The 25,963-nt window shown below is 40.8% G+C and overlaps 1 protein-coding gene across 5 annotated transcripts; it reads left to right on the top strand.

Moving 5' to 3' along the window:
• The first annotated feature begins 1,753 nt into the window (after positions 1-1,753).
• Positions 1,754-25,961, top strand: LOC144681586 (mitochondrial mRNA pseudouridine synthase Rpusd3-like). 5 transcript variants are annotated; one of them, XM_078543296.1, is made up of 11 exons: positions 1,754-1,825; positions 4,292-4,423; positions 5,078-5,238; positions 10,154-10,198; positions 13,189-13,279; positions 18,170-18,277; positions 19,402-19,486; positions 20,068-20,194; positions 21,015-21,154; positions 21,905-22,125; positions 25,794-25,961. In XM_078543296.1, exons 1-11 carry the CDS (start codon positions 1,818-1,820, stop codon positions 25,822-25,824), a joined length of 1,149 nt encoding a protein of 382 aa, XP_078399422.1. In that variant the 5' UTR covers positions 1,754-1,817; the 3' UTR covers positions 25,825-25,961. The 5 variants fall into 5 exon arrangements, with proteins under 5 accessions (XP_078399422.1, XP_078399426.1, XP_078399427.1 ...); XM_078543299.1 differs by lacking the exon at positions 1,754-1,825 and adding an exon at positions 2,402-2,488; XM_078543297.1 differs by lacking the exon at positions 1,754-1,825 and adding an exon at positions 2,697-2,845.
• The last annotated feature ends 2 nt before the right edge of the window (positions 25,962-25,963 follow it).

The following is a 25,963-nucleotide window of genomic DNA, read 5'->3' as shown; positions in this document are numbered from 1 at the left end:
ACATTGCTGTAGGTCTGGAGTCACATATGGGCCAGACCATGTATGGATGGCAGATTTCCTTCTCTAAAGAAAACCAAATGGGTTTTTATGACAATGGTTTCATCATCAGATTTTTAATTCCACATTTTTATTGAATTCAAATTCGGATTCGAACCCCAGTCCTCAGAATAATACCCTGGGTCTCTGGAATACCAATCTGGTGACAATACCACTATGCCACCACCTCCCCTTTCCCACATTATACTCCATTTGCCAGGTATTTTGCCCATTCACTCAACCTATCTATATTTCTTTGTAGGCTTGTTGTGTCTTCTTCACATCTTACTGTCCTGCACATCTTATGTCATCGGCAAATTTAGCAACCATACCTTTGGTCCCTTCATCCAAATCATTTATATAAATTGTATAAAGTTGAGGCCGCAGCACTGATCCCTGTGGCACACGACTCATTACATCTTGCCAACCAGAAAAAGACTCATTTATGCCTACCCTCTGCTTCCTGTTAGTGAGCCAATCTTTTATCCATGCCAATACGTTACCCCCTACACCATGAGCTTTTATTTTTCGCAATAACCTTTGATGTGGCACCTTATCAAATGCCTTCTGGAAATCTAAATACAGTACATCCATCAGTTTCCCTTTATCCAAAGCATATGTTACTTCTAAAAAGAACTCCAATAAATTGGTTAAACATGATTTCCCTTCCATAAAACCATGTTGACTCTGCCTGATTACCTTGAATTTTTCCAAGTGCCCTGTTATAACTCTTCGAATATTAATTTCTAACATTTCCCTATCACAGATGTTAAGCTAACTCGGCTGTAGTTTACTGCTTGCTATCTCCCTCCCTTTTTGAACAAAGGAGTTACATTTGCTATTTTCCAATCTAATGGAACATTCCCATTTTGGAAAATTAAAATCAACGCATCAACTATCTCACTAGCCACTTCTTTTAAGACCCTAGGATGAAGTCCATCAGGATCCAGGGACTAGACAGCCCGCAGCTCTAACAATTTTCTCAGTACCATTTCCCTGGTGATTGTAATATTCCTGAGTTTCTCCCTCCCTTCCATTTCCTGATTTACAGTTCATTCTTGTATGTTATTTGTATCCTCTATTGTGAAGACCAATGCAAAATATCAGTTTAATTCATATGCTATCTCATTATTTCCCATTATCAATTCCCCAGACTCACGTTCTGTAGGACCAATGCTCACTCTGTTAACTCTTTTTTAAAATATCTATAGAAACTCTTACTACTCTTATCTTTATATTTCCAGCTAGATTCCTCTTGTAATCTAATTTTTCCTTCTTTATCAACCTTTTGGTCATTCTTTGCTGTTTTTTATAGTCTGTCCAATCTTCTGACTGCCATCCAGTGTTGCTCAATTATATGCTTTTAATAAGTTTGATACTATCTTTAATTTTTTTAGTTAACCACAGATGGTGGGTCCTTCCCTTGGAATTTTTCTTTCTTGTTGGAATATATCTATTCTGTGTATCCTGAAATATCCCCTTAAATGTCTGCCACTGCATCGCTATTGACTTTTCCCTTAACCTAATTTGCCAGTTCACTTTAGCTAGCTGGGCTTTCATGCCCTCATAATTGTCCTTATTTAAGTTTAAAACACTAGTCTTGGACCCACTCTTCTCTCCCTCAAACTGAATGTAAAATTAAATCATATTATGATCGCTGCTATCTAGGGGTGCCTTCACTATGAGGTCATTAATCCTATCCCATTGCACAATGCCTGGTCCCGTATAGCCTGGTTGGTGTCTAGAGCATCAGCTAGGTCTGACAGTGACAAGATCGATAAATGAAAAGGTAATAGTTAGGATGACAGCTGTCCCCCTGAATTGATGGAACACTTTTTTAAAGGGAGGATGAGTTAAGGAATCTAAGAGGAAAGTTGGGAAGTGTACACTGATGGTGGGTTAGTTATGGAGTATTGCATGCCTCTCTATGGAGGGATTGGGGGTAAGTTGAGGAGTGTTTTTGTGATTGGGAGGTAACTGAGTTTGGGAATGGTTCCTGTGCTAAATAAAGAAATTGCGTTGCCAAGACCTGCTAATTATCGTTTGTTCTCAACAACAGTCACCTTTCTTTCCGAGTTTAACTGCATTTGACTTTTGAAAATACCCTCTGGGTCACTTAATCTTGCCACGTGTCAATGATTCTCTACTTCACTCTAATAACGTTGGGAAAAAACTGCAAATAAGCAGAATCAGGAAAGGTAAAGCGACACAAGCGGGATACAGGGTCTCAGACACAAAAAGCTGCTGCGACGGCCTTCAGCTGGGCTCTTCCCTGGGAGGTGGGGTGGAACCAATCTGCGGAGCTCGAGTTTCTGGCCGGCGATGAGGAAGTGGAGCTCGGAGGGGCCGGTGGGCTGAAGGGCGGGTTTGTCTGGATGAATCGCACTGGGGGCTTTGGGAGGCGGTGGTGGTGGAGCCGGACTCAGACTCAGTGAAAGGGCAGCTGTTTGCAGTGAGTCTCGGGGACGGACGGAAGGAAGCTGCAGGTTTAGAAACACTCGGAGGGAGAGCATTGGATCCAGGCCCCCCGAGAGCACCGGGATCCAGGCCCCCCGAGAGCACCGGGATCCAGGCCCCCCGAGAGCACCGGGATCCAGGCCCCCCGAGAGCACCGGGATCCAGGCCCCCCGAGAGCATTGGGATCCAGGCCCCCCGAGAGCATTGGATCCAGGCCTCCGAGAGCAGCGACTCCAAAACTCACATCCCCAACCCCCTCCCCTTGCTTTGTATTATCCTGGGTTCAGACATTTATCCTGGGTTCATCTTTATAATTTGATTTTGTAACTTTGTCTGTGCTCACACTTTTAAGGTCAGCATCCTTCCATTGTGTGTACATTTTTTTTTTAACTTGGAAAGTGTATTCCCCCCCTCCCGCCTGTCTGCCAATGACTCTGCCTTTCTGAAGTCTGCATTGTTTGCCTGTCAACACCTTGACATTGGGAAATTTGACGCCTACGCACGTATTCCGTATTACTGAATAAAGGATTCAGAAGTGTATTTTTATTGTGCCTTTCACATGCTCCTAAAGTGCTTTACAGCCAGAAGGGTAGTCATTGCAACGATGTACGAAATATGCCAGCCAGTTTACAGCATGGTCCCACAATGTGACCATGACCAAACAATCTGTTTCAGTGATGTTGATTGAGGAATCTAGGTGGACCCAGCACTAACCTCTTCCAATCTGGCAAAACCCATCAACCCTGTGGGTGCTTGATGGATTAGAAACATTCACCTTTATACCAGATGCTGGTATTTTTGTAACCAACCTCATTAAAAACATTCTTAAAATCCATGTATGTATACCGTATACCCTTTATCCAATCAATTAACTCTTCAAAGAACTCATTAGATTTGCCAAACATAATTTACCTTTCCTTAATCTGGATTGGCCAAAATTAACTCCTGTTTCTAAAACGGCACTAGTCCTAGCTAGAGTTTTGTATTCTTAAATTTTCCCATATCTGATGCTTGTCTCAGTTAATTCTTCAGTTCCTCCTTAAACAGAAATATTAAATTGGTTATCCTCTAGGCAAAATTTACACAACTAGCCAGGACTAAAATATTGATTAGGGCCTTTACTAGTTCCTGTCTGACCTCCATCAACACCCAGTGGTGCATGTCATCAGTGACGAGTGACTTATCTGGCTTGGTTTTTGCTAACTTTTTAGAACAAAGTTATTTCTAGTTATCTGTAATGTATGTTCTGCTTGTACTATTGAGCCTGTTATGAAGTTAATAGGTATACAGTCAACTGTGTTACAAGGATAAAACATTGGATTGCATCTGAGTCTTTAAACCTACCAATGAGATTAATCTGGTTTCTGTCAGTAATTATGTGGTAATGGTGATCTACATAAGCAAATGAAGGAATAGGAAGCTTAAGTAATTTTGCTACTATTTAGTGAGACTTTAGATAATCATTGTTTATGGCAACTTCTCTACAATTGAACTTTGATAACTTTTATTGGAATTCATGGCTTAATTGGCCTCTTTGTTAGTGGAATCTAGCTATATTTAGAACCCTAGAATGATAAGCACAGAAAGAGGCCATTTGGCTCAACATACCTTTGCTGGCTCTTTGGTAGAGCTATCCAATTAGTTCCACCCACCCCCCCACCCCTATTTCAGGCAGACGAAGGCATAACTTTGGGTGATTTGTGCTTAGGGAGCCAAAAGGAAGGTTCTGAGAATATCATGCTATCCTGTGAGCTTCAGCTGTGGTTGAGATTTTAATGTAGTTGTGGTTTTTTTTCAGGATGAACCAGATATGGAAACAAATATGGACAGGAAGTGTGACTCGGACAGCTGTCATGCATGGACACTTCTGTTTTTTCATACGAAGACTTGTGACTGACTCAGCGTCACATCTCTCTAGTGCAGTGTCCTGGTGAGTGGCTAAATTGTTTTATTTCCCAAACTGAAGTATTTTAGTATATCCAGGCACAGTTCAATATTTATCAAAGTATGGGTAGAGTTTCAACTATTATTAGACAAGGGCATGGAAACTGCTGTGTTTAGCATATTGCCAGTTGAGAATGTCCCCATTTGGCTTTGTGTGGGAGCAAAGCTGAGCACAAGTACACAGTACTTTAAACAGTGCAATTGTGAAAGAGCAGCAGAATAGGGATGTACAATGGCGTAGTATTAGTCTCACAATGACAAAGTTCAAGTTTCATACCCTGTCTCAAATGACAGTGGACAATTGGACCTCCTCATGGGAAGTTTGCCATTGTACGTTGGGTTGTTAGGAAAGGATGGGGAAGGGTAAGTTCTTGGTAGCTTGACCAAAAAGTGCCATTAGCTGTATTAGAATACTAATTTTTCTGATGAGGATAACGTAAATAGATGATAAGGGGTAAAATGCAGGCAGTGTTGTGAGTAGAGTGACGGGCAGGATTGGAATTGGGAAAACAGTGATATGGGGAGAACTGGAGCTGGGAATTTCAGAGGAACAGATGACCCTAGATCTAAAAGTTCAGAGAGAGAGGTGATAAGACTACCATTGTTTTATCTTTCCTTCTATGTCCCTGTTTTGTTTTAGGTATGATATACAGCTAAAGGAACAGACACAGAAACATAGGCAGCATTTGAAAAAAGACAATGCTGTTAGTATCCTCCGGGATCCAGGTATCCTGGTGCTCCGGAAACTGACTAAAGATGACCTCCTGGAATTGCTAGCATCCAGTGTGGTATACCAGGAAAGTGAGTGTCCGTTTCAGTAAAATCAACTCCACCTTTTTGGAGGTTAAACAAAAGGGAGTGTGCAGCGTACTCGTAAAGCTGTAAATGTGTAACTGGGTTAGGACCTGTGTATCTAGGGACAAATAATGTGCCCACAGGTGTGCCTAGGGGTCTCAGCCATGCTGCCTCTGTGGTTAAGTGCCATGTTATTAGTCGCTTTCCACACTTGTATGTGAGTACTTGGGCCAGATACCAGAAGATACCTATGGAACTTTACCCCAGTAAGGAATCATTACCTTCAGCTAGGGGCAGCAAAGGAATCTCACTTTTAGCATGCATTGTCATTATTCACCATTCCCAGGTCAGTCAAATATTGCACGGGTTAGATAGAGAGTACTGCTTCTAATGCTTTGTCTTAATAAATGTGCCTATTAGCACAGCTTCTGAAGTATTGTTGTGATCCCAGCTGATGTTGATACTGGACAAGTCAGATCCTAGAATGGAACCTGGCTTGATGGATCCTAACATTTATTTTAAAACCATGGAGGAAAGTTACTGAACAAATTCACATGAACTTTTAATACAAAGAATAAAATATTCATTAAACAAGAAAAATGAACTATATTACACCAGACAAAAAGATTGGAAAGATCTCAATACAAACACAAGAAAATGATCCAAATATTCACTATTCCTTCACCCCAGCAATATCCTTACAGACACATACAAATTCGGAAAGATGAAACACTTACCCTAAGAGTATAAGATAGATATGGTACTCTGCGGCGTATGTGAATTAAGAGGCCAACTGTGGTCATACACACCACACTCCAAAGTAAATGACAGATGCAACCCAAACAGGTTCCATGGATTTCCCAACAATCCACCCAGACACTTGTCACACTGAACCAACCAGCGTCACTGAAACTGTCTTTTTCACGAGGGATTCCAATTTCCACATTCAAAGAACTCGCCTCGGAATTCTTTCCAAATGTCGGTCACACTCAGATGACTTCAACAAGGATCCACCCCCAAAGTTTCAATCTCACCTTCTGAGATTCCTTCCCTCTGGATCTCATGTACGCTCAAGCTTCACCTTCCAAGCCCAGTTTCAAATTTCTGGTTGTGCCAAGCAGAACACCACTGCTCCAAAAGACCCACAATAAGGAGTCACCAACCTTTGGCTGCCTCCTCAGATCTTCAGGGCTTCTCTCGAGCCCACTTTGCTTCAAGTCTGATCCCTGGAGCTCTGCCTTTAATTTGGAGCCTATTTCTCTGCTACTTTCTCCCATCTTTACAGGATCTGTTTCTGATCTCTGTGCTTGCCCTTACCTGGGACTATCTTCTGGGCCCCTTTCTAATCCCTGTCTTTGTGCCTGCCTGTTCCTTCTGAGACGTCTTTCTGTCCCATTCCCTTGTTTGGGACCTTCTTCTTGGTTTGGAATATTCCCCCTGTCCCCTTCCTGGTGTCCTGCTCCTTGGGACATACTCTCTGCAATGGTGCACCTGTACAGATCAGCAGACCTGCCCTTTCTGTTACTTTTCATTTGACTTCTTTTCATCTGGGCTGGCTCCTGGCCTGAAGAACGGAAAAACACTTATCTGCGCACTCGTGGCCATCACCTGGCCGGCGCATGAGTGAAAGGCCCGAACTATGTTTTAAAAAAAACCCGAACTGCACATGTGCCCATTTCCAGGCCTGCGCGTGCACAGAAGTCCCAAGGCCCGATGGGAACTGTAGTTCCCAAACTACAATTGCTGATTCAAAGCTAACTTAAGTATCGGATTTCACAGTATTATCGTTACTGCAGCAGTACAATCGTTTTCACACAGGATATGACAAAAAATTAAGATGCAGCATGCTGTTTGGTTCTTTGATTTTACCTTAATACAGAAGGTTTTAAAAACCAACTTAATTTGAAACAATTGTTATGATCTCGTTGGAGAGCCCCCAGTAAGTTTTTTTTAATAAAATATAAGAAATACAAATCCCAGTTATTTACTAAAAGAATGAAGCCACAAGATTCCACAGTTTAAAACAGAAGTATTTTTACTCTACAAGAGTCAACAAAGCAGACAATAAATACTATCTGTCCTATACTCTAACATCCAAAATTAAAATGAGTTAACCATGAATTAACAGCAAATTGTGGTGGAATATAAAATACAAATTGCACATTGAATGGCAGATACAACTAAGACAGTTATGAATTGGCTCAGCTGTCCTCTCAGATTTTGGTAATCACACTCAGTCACAATATCCTTTAAACTCTGTCTTCTTCATGAAGAATTTCAGCTCTTCTCTTTCTAGGAGCTAGTCTGATCCCCAGCTGACAGCAGTACACAACCAGCCCATGTTCCATGGGCACAGTCGTCACCGAAAATAGCATGTCTGCAGAATTTGCTCAACTCGGTCCGGAGGGGGTAGATCCACCAACGTTATCTTCAAGCAACAGAAGAAGCTGCAGTAACTTATTCCCATCTTCTGGATCTAGCCTCTGTCTTCTTCTGTCTTCTTTAGCTTGCTTGTACTACACTAGTGGACTCAACTGCTACTGCTCGGCTTGGACTGATCTGTATCTTTTTATATCTTTTAAACAGGGTCAGTTTCTCCAGAACGCTTGATTTCCAAACCTCAGTTTGTTTTTGTTTCCTTTGAAAATGAGAGGATCAGTTTCCCATCTAACTTTCCCTTTCTGTTTCCCTTTACAGTTCAGTTCTTCTTTTAGTTAGGGTTTGTCTCAAAAAATACAAATTAAATTTTAAAAACAACAGCCCCCTCACAATTTTCAGAAATAGCAGGTTTGCCTGAGACTAGTATGAAAGGGAGAGGCCAAGTTATTCATTTCGAGTGCAAACATCTTGGGGGATGTGTTTTAATTATGTGCTTGATTGGCAATTATTGCTTTGTTATTTCAGTTTGCTTAGTCCCAGTCACTTTAATGTATTTATTGACCTGTCTTCTTCAAATCTGAGAATCTTATCTAAAGCCCTAAAAGAAAGACAAAGGTCTGATTGCTTCTGTAGTTGAGAAAGGAAAGGAACTATTTTGTAAGAATATTATTTGCATTATAGTTCAGCAGAGTAATTGCATTTCCTACTATAGAGGAATTGGCTAAGCATAATAACTACTGTGAAAATATACGTTGTGTTACTTTGCATTTACTCTGTTGTGATTTAATAAAAATTACTTGGCACTTAAAGCCTGTCAAAAACTAGCATAGTGATATACATAAGTTAAGAAGAGACCCTCAGATAATGAAACACTGCGTGCAAGACCTGAACAACATTATTCATTCTCGGGATGTAAGCATTGCTGGCAAAGCCAACATTTATTGTCCATCCCTTGAGTTGGTGGTTGAGAGTTTGGTACAAGTGAGCGGCTTGCTAGGCCATTTCAGAGGGAAGTTAGGAGACAACCACATTGTTGTGGGTCTGGAGTCACATATAGGTCAGACTAGGTAAGGATGACAGATTTTCTTCCCTAAACATTAGTGAACCAAGTGCGTTTCATGCACACTGTTACTGAGACTAACTTTTTAATTCTAGATTTATTTAATTAGCCAAATTCCAATTCCCTCAGCTGCCATAGTGGGATTTGAATTCATGTCTCTTGATTACTAGGGCAGTAACGTTACCACTTTTCTACCATTTCTATATAAGTGGCATTTAACATTTACACCTCACAAGTGCTAGGCAACAACCATCTCCAACGAGAGAGAAGCTAATCACCTGTACTCGACACTGAATGACATTACTATCAGTACCCCACCATCAACATACCTGGGGGTCACCCTTGACCAAAAACTTAAATGGGCCAGCCACGTAAATATTGTGGCACAAGGGCAGTCCAGAGGCTGGATATTCTATGTCGAGTGAGTAACCTCCCGACTCACTAAAGTCCCACCACCTACAAGGCACAAATCAGGAGTTTGATGGAATATTCTCCACTTGCCTAGATGTGTGCAGCTCCCATAATAGCATCCAGAACAAAGCAGCTCGCTTGGTCGGCATCCCGTCCACCATTTTAAACGTTCACTCCTACTGCTGCTGGCGCACAGTGGCTGCAGTGTGTACCATTTAAAAGATGCACTGCACCAACTCATCAAGGCTTCTTTGACAGCACCTTCCAGACCAGTGACCATACCACTTAGAAAGACAAGGCCAGAAGGCGCAAGACCAGCACCTGCAAGTTTTTCTCCAAGTCACACACCATTCTGATTTTGAACTAAATCACTATTCCTTCATCATTTCTGGGTCAAAATCCTGGAATTCTCTGCCTGACAGCACTATGGGGGTAACTTCACCACACAGACTGCAGCAGTTCAAGAAGGTGGTTCACCATCGCCTTCTCAAGGGCAGTCAGGGATGGGCAACAAATGCTGGCTTTGCCAAAAACAGTCGTATTCCGTGAACGACTAAATAAAAAAAATTATTGCTGGAATTGGAGGGACTCATTTGAACCCCTGTTGTTAAAGTGTAGTGTGGAAACATTTCCCATCTGATCCCTGAAATATAGGATAACTTTAACCTTATGAACATTGGACATATACAAAAAGAGTTAACAATTTAATACATTTTTGTGCAGTGACTATGCCCTTGACATCTATGCCTTTGCGATGTTGAAAGTTCGCAGATATGGGAACACCATATGAAGATATTTCACTGCTCTGGAACAATAGGGATAAATGTTTGTTTGATGCACATCATGCGGGTCATGTGAAGCATTTTAAAGAACTTGAGACACGCTAACATTATTAATGTTTTAAAGAACTTGAGACACGTTTAATTACTTTGTCGTAACTCCCTTCAGGACGTTCACTATAGTTTCTGTGTTGTGTGCAGAGGCACGGCTTGGTAGCATTTCTCTTAATCAATATATTGTGCATGTAAGAGAATAAGCTGGTTCCTAACTTACTGTTTGCTTCTCTACCAGATCCTCTGATCGGCATCAATAAACCTTCAGGGCTCCCCGTCACAGGTAACAGTGTGCACATTCTTGAGTTGAAGTGTTTGTCATCTTTCCAACATCATACTTGAACCAGATTAAAAATAACAGTCCAGCATGGGTGATACCAGGTATTGAGGTTCTAAAAGTTGCAGGATGTATCGTCAGATCTACCCTTACCTTCACAGTAGGTCTCTGATCTAAAAATCGCTGTCATACAGTGACATTGAATAGCGGCTCAGTGCCTAGCCACGCAAAAAAGAACAAGATGTAGAGTTACTCTCTGCCAAGCTCTTATACAGCTCTTGGTGGCTAGTTACAGAACGACCTTGATGAATTGCTAGAAATATCTATCCAGCTTTTCTCTTAGTTGAGCATTGTTTGGTAAAGTAGTAGAGGGAGAAAATGGCAACATAATTAGTGTTCAGTTTGCAATGTGTGGGAGGATGCAAGTATGATCCCTAGTCTGCTCAGCTCCTGTTCCGATGGGCAAAGAAAATCATTCGGAATAGTTCACTGAGGCAGTAGCTCATTCCAACAAAAGAGACAATGATATAGGGGTAAGTTCAGATTGACTGAAGTATATATAGCGCACTTTTGAAGTGTATTTATTCATACGCTGGGTGAGGACAGAGTCTGCCTCAGCAGTGATTCTTCTGTTTAACACTCACTGACAATGCTCACACAGGAATAACCAACGCTTGGTGAAAGGAGTAGGATGTCCGTGCACCGTGGAGCCAGACACTGGGAAGAAGTTAATACCTTCAGGAGGAGTTGTCAACCGTATAGAGATTATGTGGGTCAAGGGGAAGAGTGAGAGGGAAAGAAGTTAGTATTAGTTCTTTGCTCACCACTTAAAAGAAAATTCAAAGAGGACTTCACTTGTAAATACTACGATTGGAGAGAGTGAATACTCTAGAGAAACTGGAACAGTAAGAACTCTCCCACAGAGGGCACTGCAGATAAACTAGGGTCAGGCACGCCTCGCCCTCGCAGGGTATACACAGAAACGGGGACCTGGATAAACTCTGTCTGAGGGCACCTCATGAGATTCTTTCAGTTTAAGTGTTATTTCTGAAGTGTTTCTGTAGTCTTTGGAAGTCCTGGCTCTCGAAGGTATAAACATGTGGCTTTAGCTCAGTGAGCTAAAGGACAAATTTGGGGCCATTACAGGTGGAGACAGGAGAATTTATAATGGGGAACAGGGAAGTGGTGGAGAAACTAAACAATTACTTTGAATCTGTCTTCATGGAGGAAGATACAGGAAATCTCCCAGCGATACTAGGGGACCAAGGAACTAGTGAAAATGAGGAACTGAAAGAAATTAGTATTAATAAAGAGGTAGTACTGGAAAAATTAATTGGATTGAAGGTTGATAAATCCCCTGGACCAGATGATCTATATTCCAGAGTGTTGAAAGAGGTGGCTAGAGAGATAGTGGGTGCATTGGTGGTTACCTTTCAAAATTCTATAGATTCTGGAAAGGTTCCTGCAAACAGGAAAGTAGCAAATGTTACCTCGCTGTTTAAGAAAGGAGGAAGAGAGAAAATGGAGAACTACAGACCTGTTAGTTTGACGTCAGTAATAGGGAAAATGTTAGAATCTATTGTAAAGGATGTGATCTTAAAAAAAATAATATGACTTGGTAGAGTCAACATGGATTTATGAAAAGGAAATTCATGTTTAGCAAACCAGTTGGAGTTTTTTGAGGATGTTACCTGTAGCACAGATAAAGAAGAACCAGTGGCTGTGGTGTATTTGAATTTTTAGAAGACTTTTGATAAGATCCCACACAGGAGGTTAATAAACAAGATTAGAACACAAAGGATTGGGGGTAATATACTGGCATGGTTTGAGAATTGGTTAACAGACAGAAAACAGAGAGTAGGAATAAACGGGTCATTCTCAGGCCTTTGTGGTACCACGAGGATCAGTGCTGGGGCCACAGCTGTTCACAATCTATATAAATGATTTGAATGTGGGGCCCAAATTGGGGGGAATGTAAGTTGTGAAGAGAATGCAAGGAAGTTTCAAGGGGATTTAGACAGACTAAGTGAATGGGCAAGAGCATGGCAGGTGGAATATAATGTGAATAAGTGTGAAGTTATCCACTTTGATAGAAAAAGCAGAAAGGCAGTGTATTCCTTAAACGGTGAGAGATTGGGATGTGTTGATGTCCAAAGGGACCTGGGTGTCCTTGTTCATGAGTCACTGGTGCAGCGAGCAATTAGGAAGGCAATTAGTATGTTAGCCTTCATCGCAAAGGGATTTGAGTACAGGAGTAAAGATGTCTTGCTGCAATTGAACAGACTGCACCTGGAGTATTGTGTACAGCTTTGGTCTACTTATCTAAGAAAGGATATACTTGCCATAGAGGGAGTGCAAAGGAGGCTCACCATACTAATCCCTGAGATGTTGGGATTGTCTTATGAGGAGAGATTGAGGAAACTGGGCCTGTATTCACTAGAGTTTCGAAGAATGAGAGGTGATCCAATTGAAATTTACAAATTTTTTACAGGCTGTGAGATGTAGATGGGGTGTTTCCCCTGGCTGGTGAGTCTAGAACCAGGGCGCACAGTCTCAGAATCAGAGGCAGACCATTTAAGACAAGAGGTGAGGAGGAATTTCTTCGCTGAGGGTGATGAATCTTTCGAATGCTCAATCTCAGCGGGCTGTGGAAGCTCAATCATCGAGTATGTTCAAAACAGGAATTGTTAGATTTCTGGATACTAATGACATCAGCGGATATGGGGACAAATGGCATAGAGGCAGATGATCAGCCATGATCTGTTTGAATGGCGGAGCAGGCTTGACAGGTGGAATGGCCTACTCAACACCTCTGTTCTACCTTTCCATTTGCTAAATGAATAAATAGATAGGATAGAACTGGACTAGCAATGGACCACAAAATTTTAGTGCTGTGTCAGCTCCAACCAGACTACAAAAGCTGCTTAATTACTGCTGACTGAATGAGAATCGTTGCTTAGAAAAGACAAAGCATTTCTTTTTTTCCACTGCATCAGGTAAAGACCTCTCTTTGACCTCACTGCTTCCAGAACTTCAGCAGCGATTGCATCTTTCAAAAGAACTCCACATTGTAAAAGCAAGTAGCAGGTAAGTGGCTTTATTGTGGAAACCTGACACTACTTCTCCTTTAGGAAGTACTGTGAATCTAGCACTCCATACAGGATCAGAATGTAATTTGGAGGTCTGATAGCTAAAATGTAGAAACACAGCATAATGGATTTGATTTTAATATAGGATCAGTGTTTATGCCAGAGCGGTGCAGATACAGACACAGGACCAATTGCATGTTGGAATAGTGCAGGTCTGTATACAGAAGCAGAGTGCATGCACAGATACGTGACCAAAATGCATGTTGGAGTGACACAGATAAACATAGGACCAGAGTGCATGTTAGAGTAGGTTAGGTACACATGCAGGACCAGAGTGCATGCTAGAGCAGTGCTGGTCGTGCTGGTCCTTATACAGTACGAGAGCACATTACAGCCCAGCCTAGCTATACCTACAGGAGCAAAGCAAATACTGGGGTATTGATGTTACGTGTACTGATTTATAGCAGCATGTATAGAGAGGTATCAGTGACGTAGAGGTGATAGCTTCAAGACGACACAAATTTAGAAGAACAACTCCAGACTGTTCTCATAGATAAGGATACTGCCTGTAAGTAATCCTCACATTTAGAAGACTATTAAACGTGGACGTACATGAAGTCTCATTGCTGCAAGATCCGACTTATCTTATTGGTGAGCAGGGTCCTGACAGGCCTCATGGGTTTCCGCGCATGCGCGGACCTGGGGCAGGCAGCGCATAGGCAATCCGGCGTTTTGTAGTTCTTTGGGCCAAGGACAGGCACAGTGTGCCTGCGTAAAAAGAAAATGGCGCAAAAACTCCAATCAGGTGACCAAGGACGAGGGTGCAGTAACCAAAGAAGAGTCCCAGAGGGGACAGGGAGAGGTCCCAGTTTAAAAAGAAAGATAGAGGAGCAGAGAAAGAGGCTCCAAGCAGGAAGAGGGCTGTGGGTGGTAGACTAAGTAGCGACGGCTCGGGAGAAGCCCCGGAGATCAAAGAAGGCAGCAGAAGGCTGGTGTTCCGTGCTGCGGCTGTTGGGGAAAAGATATCCCTTTGGAGCAGTAGTGTTCTGTTGGGCGCAGCTGAAGAACTGAAGTTGTGCTTGTGCGTTGGTGCTGAAGTGCAGACCTGGGAGCGGAGTCGCAGGAGATGAGATTGAAACCCTGTGAGGTGGGCCGTCATTGAGGCCACCTGTGTTGGAGCGACTTTTGGAGAAAATTTCAAGGCTAGCTTCTCAAAGGTGAAGACTGGAATCCCTTGTGAGAGAGAGAGTTCCAATGACATTGGTTGACTCGCAGTGTTTACTGATGCCTGGGTGGGTTGCTGAGAAATCCATGAGGTCTGCCTTGGTCGCATTTGCTATTTAGTGTACAGCGTAGTGCGTTTGACCACAGTTTGCCTGTTAATTTGCCTGTCCCTCATATTAACCCTGAATGTTAGAACTTAAGATAAATGTTGTAAATTGTTTTATCTTCCTGATCTTGTATATTAAAACTTTTTTTTTTGTTCAAAAAACCATGGAATCTTGTGGCTTTATTCTCTTAGCAAGTGTCTTGAAACTCAAATTTTGTCTACTTTAAACAAAAAAGTTACAAGTCTCTAAGCGGATTGTAGCAAAAACCTGGGGGTCTTGTCCCGGATCATAACATAAATTGGGGCCTCTTGTGGGATTTCAAATCCACAGACAGGTACAAGTGCTGGTACTTGCTGTGGTTAAGGCTGATAAGATTTCCATGGTGAATTTTACTATACCGATTGAAAAGCAGAATGGCTTTGTCAGTTGCTACAACCTTTCCGCAGAGGGAGGATTTATCTCTGAATGGTTTGCAATAATTAACCAATTATTGGTTAATTGCATTAGCAAAAGAGTTAAGAGTTAAAAGCAGGGGCTAAGAAAGCAGACATAATTGAGATAATCGAACAACATGTGGGACAGGAAGAAGGAAAAGTTAACCCAGATAGCATTTCAGTTGAGTTGGCTAGAATTTAGTTGCAGATGAAGCAGCTTGAGACAGAAATAGGAAATGAAAAAACTTGAAAAAGAGTAAAAGCAATGGAAATGCGAAAGCTTGAGTGTCAAAGAGAGAAAGAAATCAGATTTTAAGAACTAGCTAGAAAAAAGCTTAGGTTTCAGGGTGAAAGAGAGTATGATATATTACATAGGCAACTGGGAGCAGTAGATCTCCACAGGGAATCTGGAGGAATAGAAAATAGTCTAGCTTTAGGGAGAAGGCTGAAGCTGTTCCAGTCAATAAAAGTGATGTAAAGAAACCAGTGTGCTTTTATTGCCATAAGACAGGGCATCTCAAAGCCAGTTGTTAGAAATTGAAAGGTAAATCGATGGCAGTAATAGGAATGATTAAGGAGTTTTCAAAAAAGGAAATGTGTGTTAAAATAGTGGCAATGGTACAAGTGAAATGTGTTCCCTCAGAACCTACTAGAATGGGGAATGCAGCTTAGGATAGTCAAGGGGATTCTTCCGTGAAAACTGGTAAAGTGAGGCAGGTTGCTAGAGGTTATAGAAGTATTGTCTTTAAGGGAGAAGTATTCACTTGCTCCTCCAACCAAACCAGTAAACAAATTAAAATTTTGAAAACTAGTGCCCTTACTGAGGCAGGTCAGTCATTGATGGTGGTTGATAACAAGATTTGTGTTCCAGATGGTTTGATGAAAGAGAAAGTATTTATTGGGCTCTTTACGGGACTTATGAACCTGTTCACTGGTGTAAAGACAGTTTATGAAGTGACTTAGTAAACAGAATTGTTACAGTGGGAATTGTTCCTAGTTTACCCTTGGGAGGGATAGATTTTATACTGGGTAATGATTTGGCAGGTTTGAAATTCTTAGCATCTCTGAGAGTTTCAAGAAAGCCAGTTGAGGGGAGAGAAATGGGATGTTGCAGGAGTATCATACTGGATTGTTCCCTATTTTGTGGTCCGAGCTTATAAGGCTAGACAGAATGAGGTGGAAAAACAACTAGCCCAGGACTAAGAAAAGTTAGCATCAGAAATGCAGGAGTGTCAAAAGTTGCACGAGGAATTTGGCTCTGCTAAGGGAAAACTGATCAGTGTAGAGAACCGACTTCCACGCACAAAGAGTTTGCTAATGAGAAACGAGAACTGGTGAGAACGCTGGAGTATCGGTCACAGGAAGTGGAACACTTGAATGAGGACTTAAAATGTCTAAATGATAAACTTGTGGGAGCACATTCAACAAAGATAGATCTTCAGTTAAAACTTGATGAACTTCAAGTATCGAAAGTCTCTAAGTATGGTGAAAAGCACCTTGAACACGAAAAGGAATTGCTGATGAATCAGAACAGTCGGTTGAATGTGGAATTAAAAACCAAGACTGACGAACTGTTGGTACTTCATCATGAAAAGAGCAGTGAAATTCTTGAACATCAATGCATTCTGGAGCACAAAATGGATGAGACATGTGGTATGGAAGAGCACATCCAAACTTTAAAAGCAGATAAGAAAAATTTGAAGAAACAGATTGAGGATCTAACAAGTGAATTGGAAAAGTCTAAGGTGCAGTCAGTAACCATGGGAGAAAGATTCCAAAATTAACTGAATGCTCATGTGAAGTTGTTAAGCTTGTATAAGGATGACTCTGAAAGCAAGCCAATTGAACTGACCAAACAGTTGCTGACCTGAATGAAAAGATTAATAAGCTTGGAAAAGAATTGCAAAATAAGAGAACAAACAAATACTTGAATGAAATTATGAAAGAAGTGAAGGTGAAGGTTCCATTTTCCAAACATTAACGAGAACAATGTGAACATGTGCAGAAGGCTGTGGAACATCTCTTGGAGAAGCTAGAAAATGACTTAAGTAAAATGAGGAAAACCCCCTCAGTGCAGGTTTATTCATTTGCTGTTAATCAAAACAATGAAATGACAAAATCTGTTATGGAAGAAGTGAATGAAGAAAATAATTTTGAAGCTGTTTGTTAATCAGACGTGTGCTTTCCGTAGCAAACTTAGAGGACCCATTGAAGGCATGCTTCCATCAACAGGGGAAAAAAATAAGAAAAACCCCATGTTCTTCTGTATTAATGTTGAGAAGCCTATATGAAAGTCATTTGTATCATATAGAGTGAATAATATGCAAGCATATGTAAAGAGGGGAAAACCACCAGAGTATTGGTTTTTAGTTATGCTGAAAAGTTGAAAACCCATGCACAAACTAGAAACACAAGCTGGTCAAAATGTTTCTAAAGAAAACTTCACCACCTTTGGTTGACCATGAAAAGATTATGGGGGAAAAAAAATGTAATTGTTGTTAAACCCTGTCCAGAGTTTAAAGAGAGAGAATAGGAGAAAAGACAGGTCCTGAGTTTTGATAATTCTATGATGTTTAAATCCTGCAAATCCTACTGGTTACATGTACTGGCTCTTGTTTTGGTTAAGCCTTTGTAACTGTGATATGATGTATGTAAGTGTGCAGCAAAATGATAAGTTTATCTGTACAGTACGTAATAAGCTATTTGTTGGAAGTTTATGATGTTAAATACTTCTTGTAAAGAAATTGTAAAGCCCTTGTAAAGAAACCTTCACTATGGTGCCAGCTTTCTTTCACCCAAGAATATAAGATGGAAATTGTAAATTGTTTTATCTTTCTGACCCTGTTTAGTACAGTTTATTTTGCTTTGTTTGTTCAAAAACTGTGGAATTTTAGCAAGTATCTTGAATCTCAAATTTTGTCTACCTTTGAACAAACAAATGCTGGTCCCTTATCGGATTGTACTGAAAACTTGGGGGTCTGGTCCAGAATCATTACACTCATACATAGCTATTGGTGCTATAAAATCTACAGGTTGTATGTGAATAACTCAGTTATTCATGTTCTTTTGTATTAACAGAAGGTAACCCTCTGTAAACAGTTGAATATGGCACTTTCTTTACAGGGACTATTCTGGCCTGGTGCTGCTTTCCACCTGTCATCAAACCACCAAGCACATTGAGGATGCCTTCATACAGGCTCGGAGAAAGAAGGGAGCGTTCGCCAGTTACTGGTAATGGTTGAGTTATTATACAAAATCATTGAAACAAATTATTAAAGCTTATACATACTAACCTGGGGTTCTTGTCACACATACTAATCAAAGGAACAAAATCTGCAAGAACAGTGTAATGGAAACACAATTGTAGTATCTTTTAACTACTCAACAATAAAATGGAGTTGCCATTTAGATACATCCAGAAATGGGCATTACTCATACTTTGTCTTAGATTTTCTCTTCATTCAAACCAATATAAAGCCACTTCACACAAGCTTTGCTCTGTTACAGCACCAATATTTTAGCTGTGTTAGTGGCTGTGCATTGTGAGTAACAAGGCTATCACAAACTGGATATTAATGAGCACAGGGCTATCACTAACTAAATTTCTGTCCCATTTGACCTGGGAGTAGCACTCCAGCCAGCAGTTTTGTTTAAAACTCTTCAAGTGTTTTTGCCATGTTTTGAATTGCAACTTAGATTTTTTTTAAAAAGATATTTTGTTTTCTTTCCTGCAGATTTTTTTTTTCTCTCTGTGCTAGATGCTGCCCTCAACTGATGTTGTGGCCAGCTGCCAGATCTATGTCACTGCAAATGTGCAAGTGTGGCTAAGAGATGGTGGAGGGGTGTGAATGTGGTGGGATATGTATAAGGGTGAGTGCAGGTGTGAGAGTGTAGCTGGGAGATATCGCAGAACTGTGTTGGGCCCAGGAGACAAGAGTAGGAGGCGGTGCATCAGTGGCTGGGTTGCATAACAGGAAAGGTTGTGGAACTTGTTAAGATAAGATGTCGAAGGAGGAGGTGAGAGAATGAACTAATCCCCTTCAATTTCTTTGCTTTCAACACGTAATTTACCAGATAACAAGAGTGTATTTCAGACATAATTCATTGGATGTAAACTATTTTAAAATGCTCTGAGGATGTGAGAAGGTACTATATAATGACGTCCGTTCATTGTTTAATTATAAATTTACCATATCAATTTATTCTATATAACAGTGTCAAGTTTAATGAATTGAAATTATAAATGCATGGCACATGAAGGTGGTGTGAATCACACCTTACTGCTCCAGGGTTCTGTGTGTTGATAGATTCCCTTTTGGATTACTTGCATTTACTGTATTTTCCTTTTCTAACAGTGCAGTGACAGTGGGTGTTCCAGAACCTGCAGAGGGAGAAATCAGTGTTGCTTTGAAAAAACAGAACATTGGGGAGCATGAGCTGGTAATTATTCTATTTGATACACCCCCTCCACTTACCCCATCAGAATAAGCAGCAAGAAAAGGTGACTGGTTAGTGAAAAATAAGTGGAAAATCAGAAACAGGCAACCGTGTATTGTAATGTTATATAATTGATGCATGGCAATACATGGACTTCCTCACATGAGAACTCTCCATCATGAGAACTTGATATCAGCTATCCTGTTGCAGGAGATGCTGAGCCATGTTGAGACAATTCCCTAGACAGAGGGAAGGAAAATTAGGGACAGCTGACTTTCTACCTCAAAGCTTTCTTCCTGCTAATGATAACAGAATAATATCATTGGAAGTAGCCTGCGTGCCATTGACTACCAGCTCTCTTGCGGAGGAAATGCAAGAAATATGGAAAAGGAATAAATTCAAGTTTATGCTGCTTTGAAAATGCAGACTGCACTTCTCTATTCTGGAAGTAATGACAGACCCATATCCCCAGTAGTCATGTAGTGAGGGAAATGTGGCACAGATATACAATCACTATTCCTGCTTATTTGGGCTTGTAAATGTTGCAATGAAGTTGCTTTATCATACTTTATTTACACTAATAGGTGGTTCCTGTGTTTCATCCCACTCCTGGAAACTTTCAGCGGAGGGAAGTAAGGAAGGCTGTTACACGGTACAAGGTTCTGGATTCTACAGATGGCTGTGCGTTGGTACAGCTTCAGCCTCTCACATGTGAGTCAGTTAGCGGTGAAAATACTCCCAGTCTATCAGTGAAAGGAGTGCAGACCAGATGGGCTTGAGAGTAGTGTAGACAATGGTGAGAGCAGGGAGTACAATAGAAACTTATGCCTAGATGGAGAATATGGACTGATGTCTGTTCCTAGATGGAGTGGTAGCAGAAGCTCACACTTCACTAGTACTTGGCTTGTATAAGAGGCAGTGGTAGCTGTCTGTACCTTCCATTGATGAGAGGATTGACAGAAATGAACCTGGGCTGAAATAGGATCAGGGAACGGTCCATGAATGTTATGAGCTGAGCTCTTGGAAGCAAGAACTATAATGTTTTTGGAGTTTATAATTGGGAATAGAGTGATGGCTGGAGCAGTGGTTTGATACCTCTGTGCTACTGATCTTCACTCTGTCTCTGGTTTCTGATAGTCACAGAGATAGAAGGGCAGAAGTCAGTGGTACAGGCCAGCAGATTGATTGTTTCTGATTTTTGTCTCCATTACTAAAAGTTGACTAGTGCTGGAAAAAGCTGATTTAGTAGTCTGACATCCTTAACTCTTAGCTTTGCATCTGATTTAAGAAACAATGTGTGGGTCCCAGGAATTCTAAAATTTAAAGAAGTGGTGCAAAAATCGTAAATCTATCATTCTTATTTTAACTCCTATTTAATTTTTAAGCACCAGTCCCAACCATTTGTAATAGTGAAATATATTAATATTACAGGGTTATGATGTCTGGTTAAACCTTAATTAAGCTGTTGTCAGTTGGTTATATCCTAACTAAGATTGACAATTTTTCAATGTTTACATACTTTTCCCTCCAGCCTTTGAGAGCCTGTTGCAGGTCCACCTCACTGTTAAACTCTGTGCAGTTCTTGGGGACCATGTGCATTCTGCGCGGCTGGGGAAGGTGCTTGGAGTTCCCTTCTGCCTCCCAGTGGAATCAGCAATTCCTCGAACTCAGGTAAGTATAGTGTAGTGTAATAGAGATTAGGGTGCTGTAGGGGGGATGGGATATTGTTAGGAAGGATGAGCAGGAGGGAAGTAGGTTTTACTGGATGGAGTACTATTAGGGAATGGGGGAAAGTATATGTGTGTGAGAGGGATTTTAAAATTCTTATCCTTGTTTTCAGAAACTTCCATGCCTCACCACACCCCCCCGCCCCCCATCTCTGTGATCTCCAGCCCACAGCCCTCCGAGATATCCACACTCCTCTAATTCTGGCCTCTTGAATATTCCAATTTTAATTGCTCCATTATTGGCAAATATGCCTTCAGCTGCCTGCGCCACTGAGCTCTGGAATTCCCTTCTCTGTTCCTGCACCCCCTTTAAAACTGCATCACTTAGTTTGCATTACAGCTCCTCATTCTTCCTACCAAAATGTATTACTTCACACTTCTCTACATTAAATTTCACTTGCCATGTGTCTGCTAATTTCACTAGTTTATCCATGTCCTGAAGTTTATTACTATCCTCCTTATTGTTTACGAACCTCAGTGTATTAAATGAGCTGTGCAGATATTGCTCCACACTCGTAGGTAATCATTGATTCAAGCTAGCACCATCATATTTCCAGTCTTATATTGGATGATCTTTCCTTATAAATGTCTAATGTGTCCTAGACAGTATGCCCAAATGTTAACTTGAAGTTGTGCCTGCCCCAATATCAGTAGGTATTGGAAACCCTTGCTAACACTTTATTTAACTCATTAGGTATTGGATAAATCCTTGCTGCGGAAGCTGCATTTTGACCAGAAACAGATGTGGAAAATGCCTCTTCACCTTCACTTACACAAACTTTCAATTCCACCTTTCGAAACTAAGAAATCAGAGACAATGATTACGGTCGCTCCTCCAGCATACTTTCTTAGGACTCTTGAACTCTTGGGTTTAACAATGAATGAGTTTGCTGAAGAAAATATAACAAAAAGAAAGTAAGGAACTGTATGTATTCAGCAGTAGTTCAAGCCAGTACTCTGGGATAAAGAAGTTGCTGCATCTCTGTGCTGTTTATTTTGTAGTAAAATCCAACTGTAAATGCTGGTTATAAATTCGCAAGATCAGGGATATTTCTTCACTGACATGCAACAAGGAAATGCACCTGAATAACTGCAGCTTCCAGATGAGATGTGTTGTCAAGGTATCTATTCCACAGAACAATGGGAACAATTAATTATCTGCAATACGAATGACTCTAGAAATTTGGTGCAATATTTACCAAAACCCAATTTTATCCAGAAATAATCATGGTGCGTCATACCTTAATGCTCAGGAAAGTAAAAACAGCCAGAGTTTCTCATTTCTGATAGCTAATGACCGCAATTAACAATATACCTATGTGGATGGTGGGTGAAAATATAATCATGTGTGCAGAGTGCTCCTGTGGCCTGTTGACACTCATTGTCTAAACTTAGATGAAGAATGGCCACTTGAGCAAGATGGGGAAAGCTTCCTATTGCCATATCCCAGCTAAAGAGTCAGCAGGTTCAGGAAGAAAGAGTTTAAAAAGAAAAAGATCATGGGAAACAGCAGACTGTGATGCTGAACCAATAAGTGGTACACTCCAAAGAGTTGCAAATCCCACTTACTGCTGCAGAAAAATTTTGAGGAAAAGACAGGGACAGTTGTTCCTAGGTTGCTATCTTTGGTGTCCTTGCTGACCCTGTGGTTCCAGGAAGAAGCATGGGGGTAATTCACTTTACCTACTTGTGGCCACATATGGTCCATATCCTGAAGGTAGAACAAGCTGAGTTGATTCCAGTCTCACATAAACACAAAACGTTAAAGCTGTGTAAAAATGTCCAAGTGTAGAAAGGGTTAATTTGGCAGTGGCCAGACACAAGTATTTTTATAAAGAAATCAAACTGCCAGCTGCCCGTGCTACCAGAATTTGGTAGAGGTCTTTAAAATCTGGAAGGATTTTAATTAGAGTAAATAAAGAGAAACGGTTTCCACTGACTAAAGAGTCGATGACCAGAGGGCAAGGATTTAAGCTGATTGGCGGAAGAACCAGAGGTGACATGAAGAAAGTCTTTTACACAATGAGCGGTTAGTATTTGAAATGCACCACCTGAGAGAGTAACAGATACAGATTTAGTAGCAGAGTTCAAAAGAGAATTGGATAAATACTTGAAAGCAAAAAAATTACAAGGATATGGGGAAAGAGCAAGGGAGTGGGACTAACTGGAATGCTCTTTGAAAGGGTGTATGCCCCCAGCCCCCACTCCACCTCCTCCTGTGCTGCACTTGTCTATGGTTCTATCAAGAAAGAAATCATAATCTGTTGCACTCGGGCACAGTGGCAGGTTGCTGCTGCTGGCAGAATGCAACGTGAGTCTATAATGGTTGCTGAGTGTGTCTGATTGTAAGTGAATCTACAGCTCCTATTTAGTATTGATTGCTTTGTGAAATTATTAAATACACTTCCTGGGGCTTTTCATTTTATGCTAATCAGCCTGCAGTTTATAGCTCTTTAAGGTGAGTGGGGGGGGGGGGAAATAATGGATTGACAAACGCCTCTGCCATTGATCTTTGGTTGTGCTGATATATGCTATGGTTTAGCACTGAGACATGTACAGTGTTGTCTATTTAATAGCATCTGCAGCAGCATTGAGGGAACTTGCTCTGATAAATATCACCTGCATGGGAGATTTTGAAACCACACCAGTGGACACAGGTGGCCTGAGTTATTTATCTGGTACAACCCCCTTTTCCAGAGCTACTTCGGTCGATTAATATTTGAAAAAATAAAGTGTAAAAAATCTGTGGTACTACTTTTGCAAATGATTTGTTGAGTATGGAGCACTGATATTTTTGAGTGTCATGATTATAGTGCTATAAAGTTGCAAATATTTAGTTTATAAGTTAATTTGAGGTGATTTTCATGAATGTCTGAAGGAACGAGTTGTACCCATTGCTGCAAATTGTAGGAATATCAGTTTCCTTCATGGAAAATTACTTGACAATCACCCTCAGGTTTGCTGCCAGTAAAGAGACTAAGTGTGGGAACAGCTTGCATTTAAGCACTTTGTCCCAAATCTCAAATGTGGTGACTCGGTCATTACTGTGCTTCTCAGAGTGCCAGCTGCTGCATCCTTCTGTCACAAATGAGATCAAAGCATGTGAAGCTGGGCTGGAACATTCAATGCATCACTATAATTATCAATGTGCTGAAAAGATGACCATGGTTTTTTGCTCAATTGCCTGCAATTGTCTTCCCATTACATATGGGCTCATAAACATAGAAGTGGGAAACCCTAGCCAATGTCACTTCACTGAATCAGATATATAAGTTCACGTTAAAGCCACTGGGCATCTATTTTTCTTCTATTATTTCACTTGGCTGGATTGACTTCAGAGATGGATGAACTTCAGAGATGGATGAAGTCATCAAATAAGCAGATCAAAGATGGGAAAGACGAAGGATCAGAGGGCTAGGAAGATCTTGAAAATGCTAAATTCTGGAGCAGTTTAAACAACCTGCATTAGCTTAGTATATAGTGCAAAACCAAACCTTGGGCATTTAGTTATTCTTCCACTAGATGGCACAAATATTTCTATTTGATATGCTTTCTAATGCACTCTTTATTTTGTTCTGTAAAATGATCAAACTTAGGCTGTTTAACATCCCAATCACACTACCCTCCACTGCACATCATTTTTTTTAACTAAATCGACAGTACTTTGGAACATGGTAGATTTAGGATTACCTCTGCCAGGCATAAGACCAGGCTGGAACGTACTTAGATCTCATATCTGGACATTTTCTTTCTTTCCAATCATAAAGTTATTGAGAATCTGTGCTTGGTTGACAGCTTAGAAATAGCCTGCTAATTAATTTTGAAAGAAAGTGAAATGGCTAGCAATTCAAATGAAACATTTGTCCATACATCAATCAACAGTGTGAACTGGGGGGAATATTGTCTGCATTTTGACCTTTGCCTCAGATGCTGGGCAATGCGAGAGAAACAAATTAGGACTTGGCTTTAATGCTTTTTAAATGTCATTAAAGGAGGAACAAATTCATTTGTCATGAGCTCAAACCAATTTCCTCCAAGAAGAGAAGCAAAGCCACAGCATCTGGAGCACCATAATATTGTGGTCACCAGGACATCACTAAAGCCCACAACCTGATTCCAGAGTGTTTCACTAAGCATGACAAACCAGTGAAAAGTATTTTTCAATCCAAACCATTGCACACAGAGAACCCACATAATCTTAACCCTAGTTTGAAATGAACTGCTAAAAAACCTTAACACAATGTTTATGACTGGAGTCCAGTACTTGGTATGGTATAGACTGAGAATTCAAATATCAGTATCAGTGCTACAATTAACAATGTAAATTTATTAATGTCATTGGGAATTTAGTGCTAACATTTGAACCAACTAATTTTTAATCAAGTAGTCTATGGTAATAGATGAATTAAGTCCTTGTTACACTATTCAAATGTGAAAATTATTTAAAGATAAAAGGGGTTTGAAAAGTGTCTCACATTATGCTTTATCCCTGGGATTTTCTACTGCTATTTTGGGATGATGGCTTGTATTCTGCATGGTGGTGTTCAACTTTTACCTAGATTTTATTTTATGCACTGAACCAGACATGAGCCCAACACAACAAAGGCAGATTAGAAAGACAAGGGCACTGGAAACACACCACATCATGAATTTAAATGTCAAGCAAGTCCATTGCAGATGCACTCGATATAGGGATATGGGAAAAGAGCAGAGGAGTGCAACTAACTGGATTGTTCTTGGAAAGAGCCGACAA

The sequence above is a fragment of the Cetorhinus maximus genome, chromosome 6 (assembly GCF_964194155.1).
Source record: "Cetorhinus maximus chromosome 6, sCetMax3.hap1.1, whole genome shotgun sequence".
NCBI lineage: Eukaryota > Metazoa > Chordata > Chondrichthyes > Lamniformes > Cetorhinidae > Cetorhinus > Cetorhinus maximus.
This window is presented reverse-complemented; position numbering and strand designations above follow the sequence as displayed.

Excerpts from the sequence above, each read along its gene's own strand:
- LOC144681586 (XM_078543296.1), top strand. Across the intron at positions 4,424-5,077 it reads CTCTCTAGTGCAGTGTCCTG|GTATGATATACAGCTAAAGG; the intron begins GTGAGTGGCTAA and ends GTTTTGTTTTAG. Across the intron at positions 19,487-20,067 it reads ACATTGGGGAGCATGAGCTG|GTGGTTCCTGTGTTTCATCC; the intron begins GTAATTATTCTA and ends TTACACTAATAG.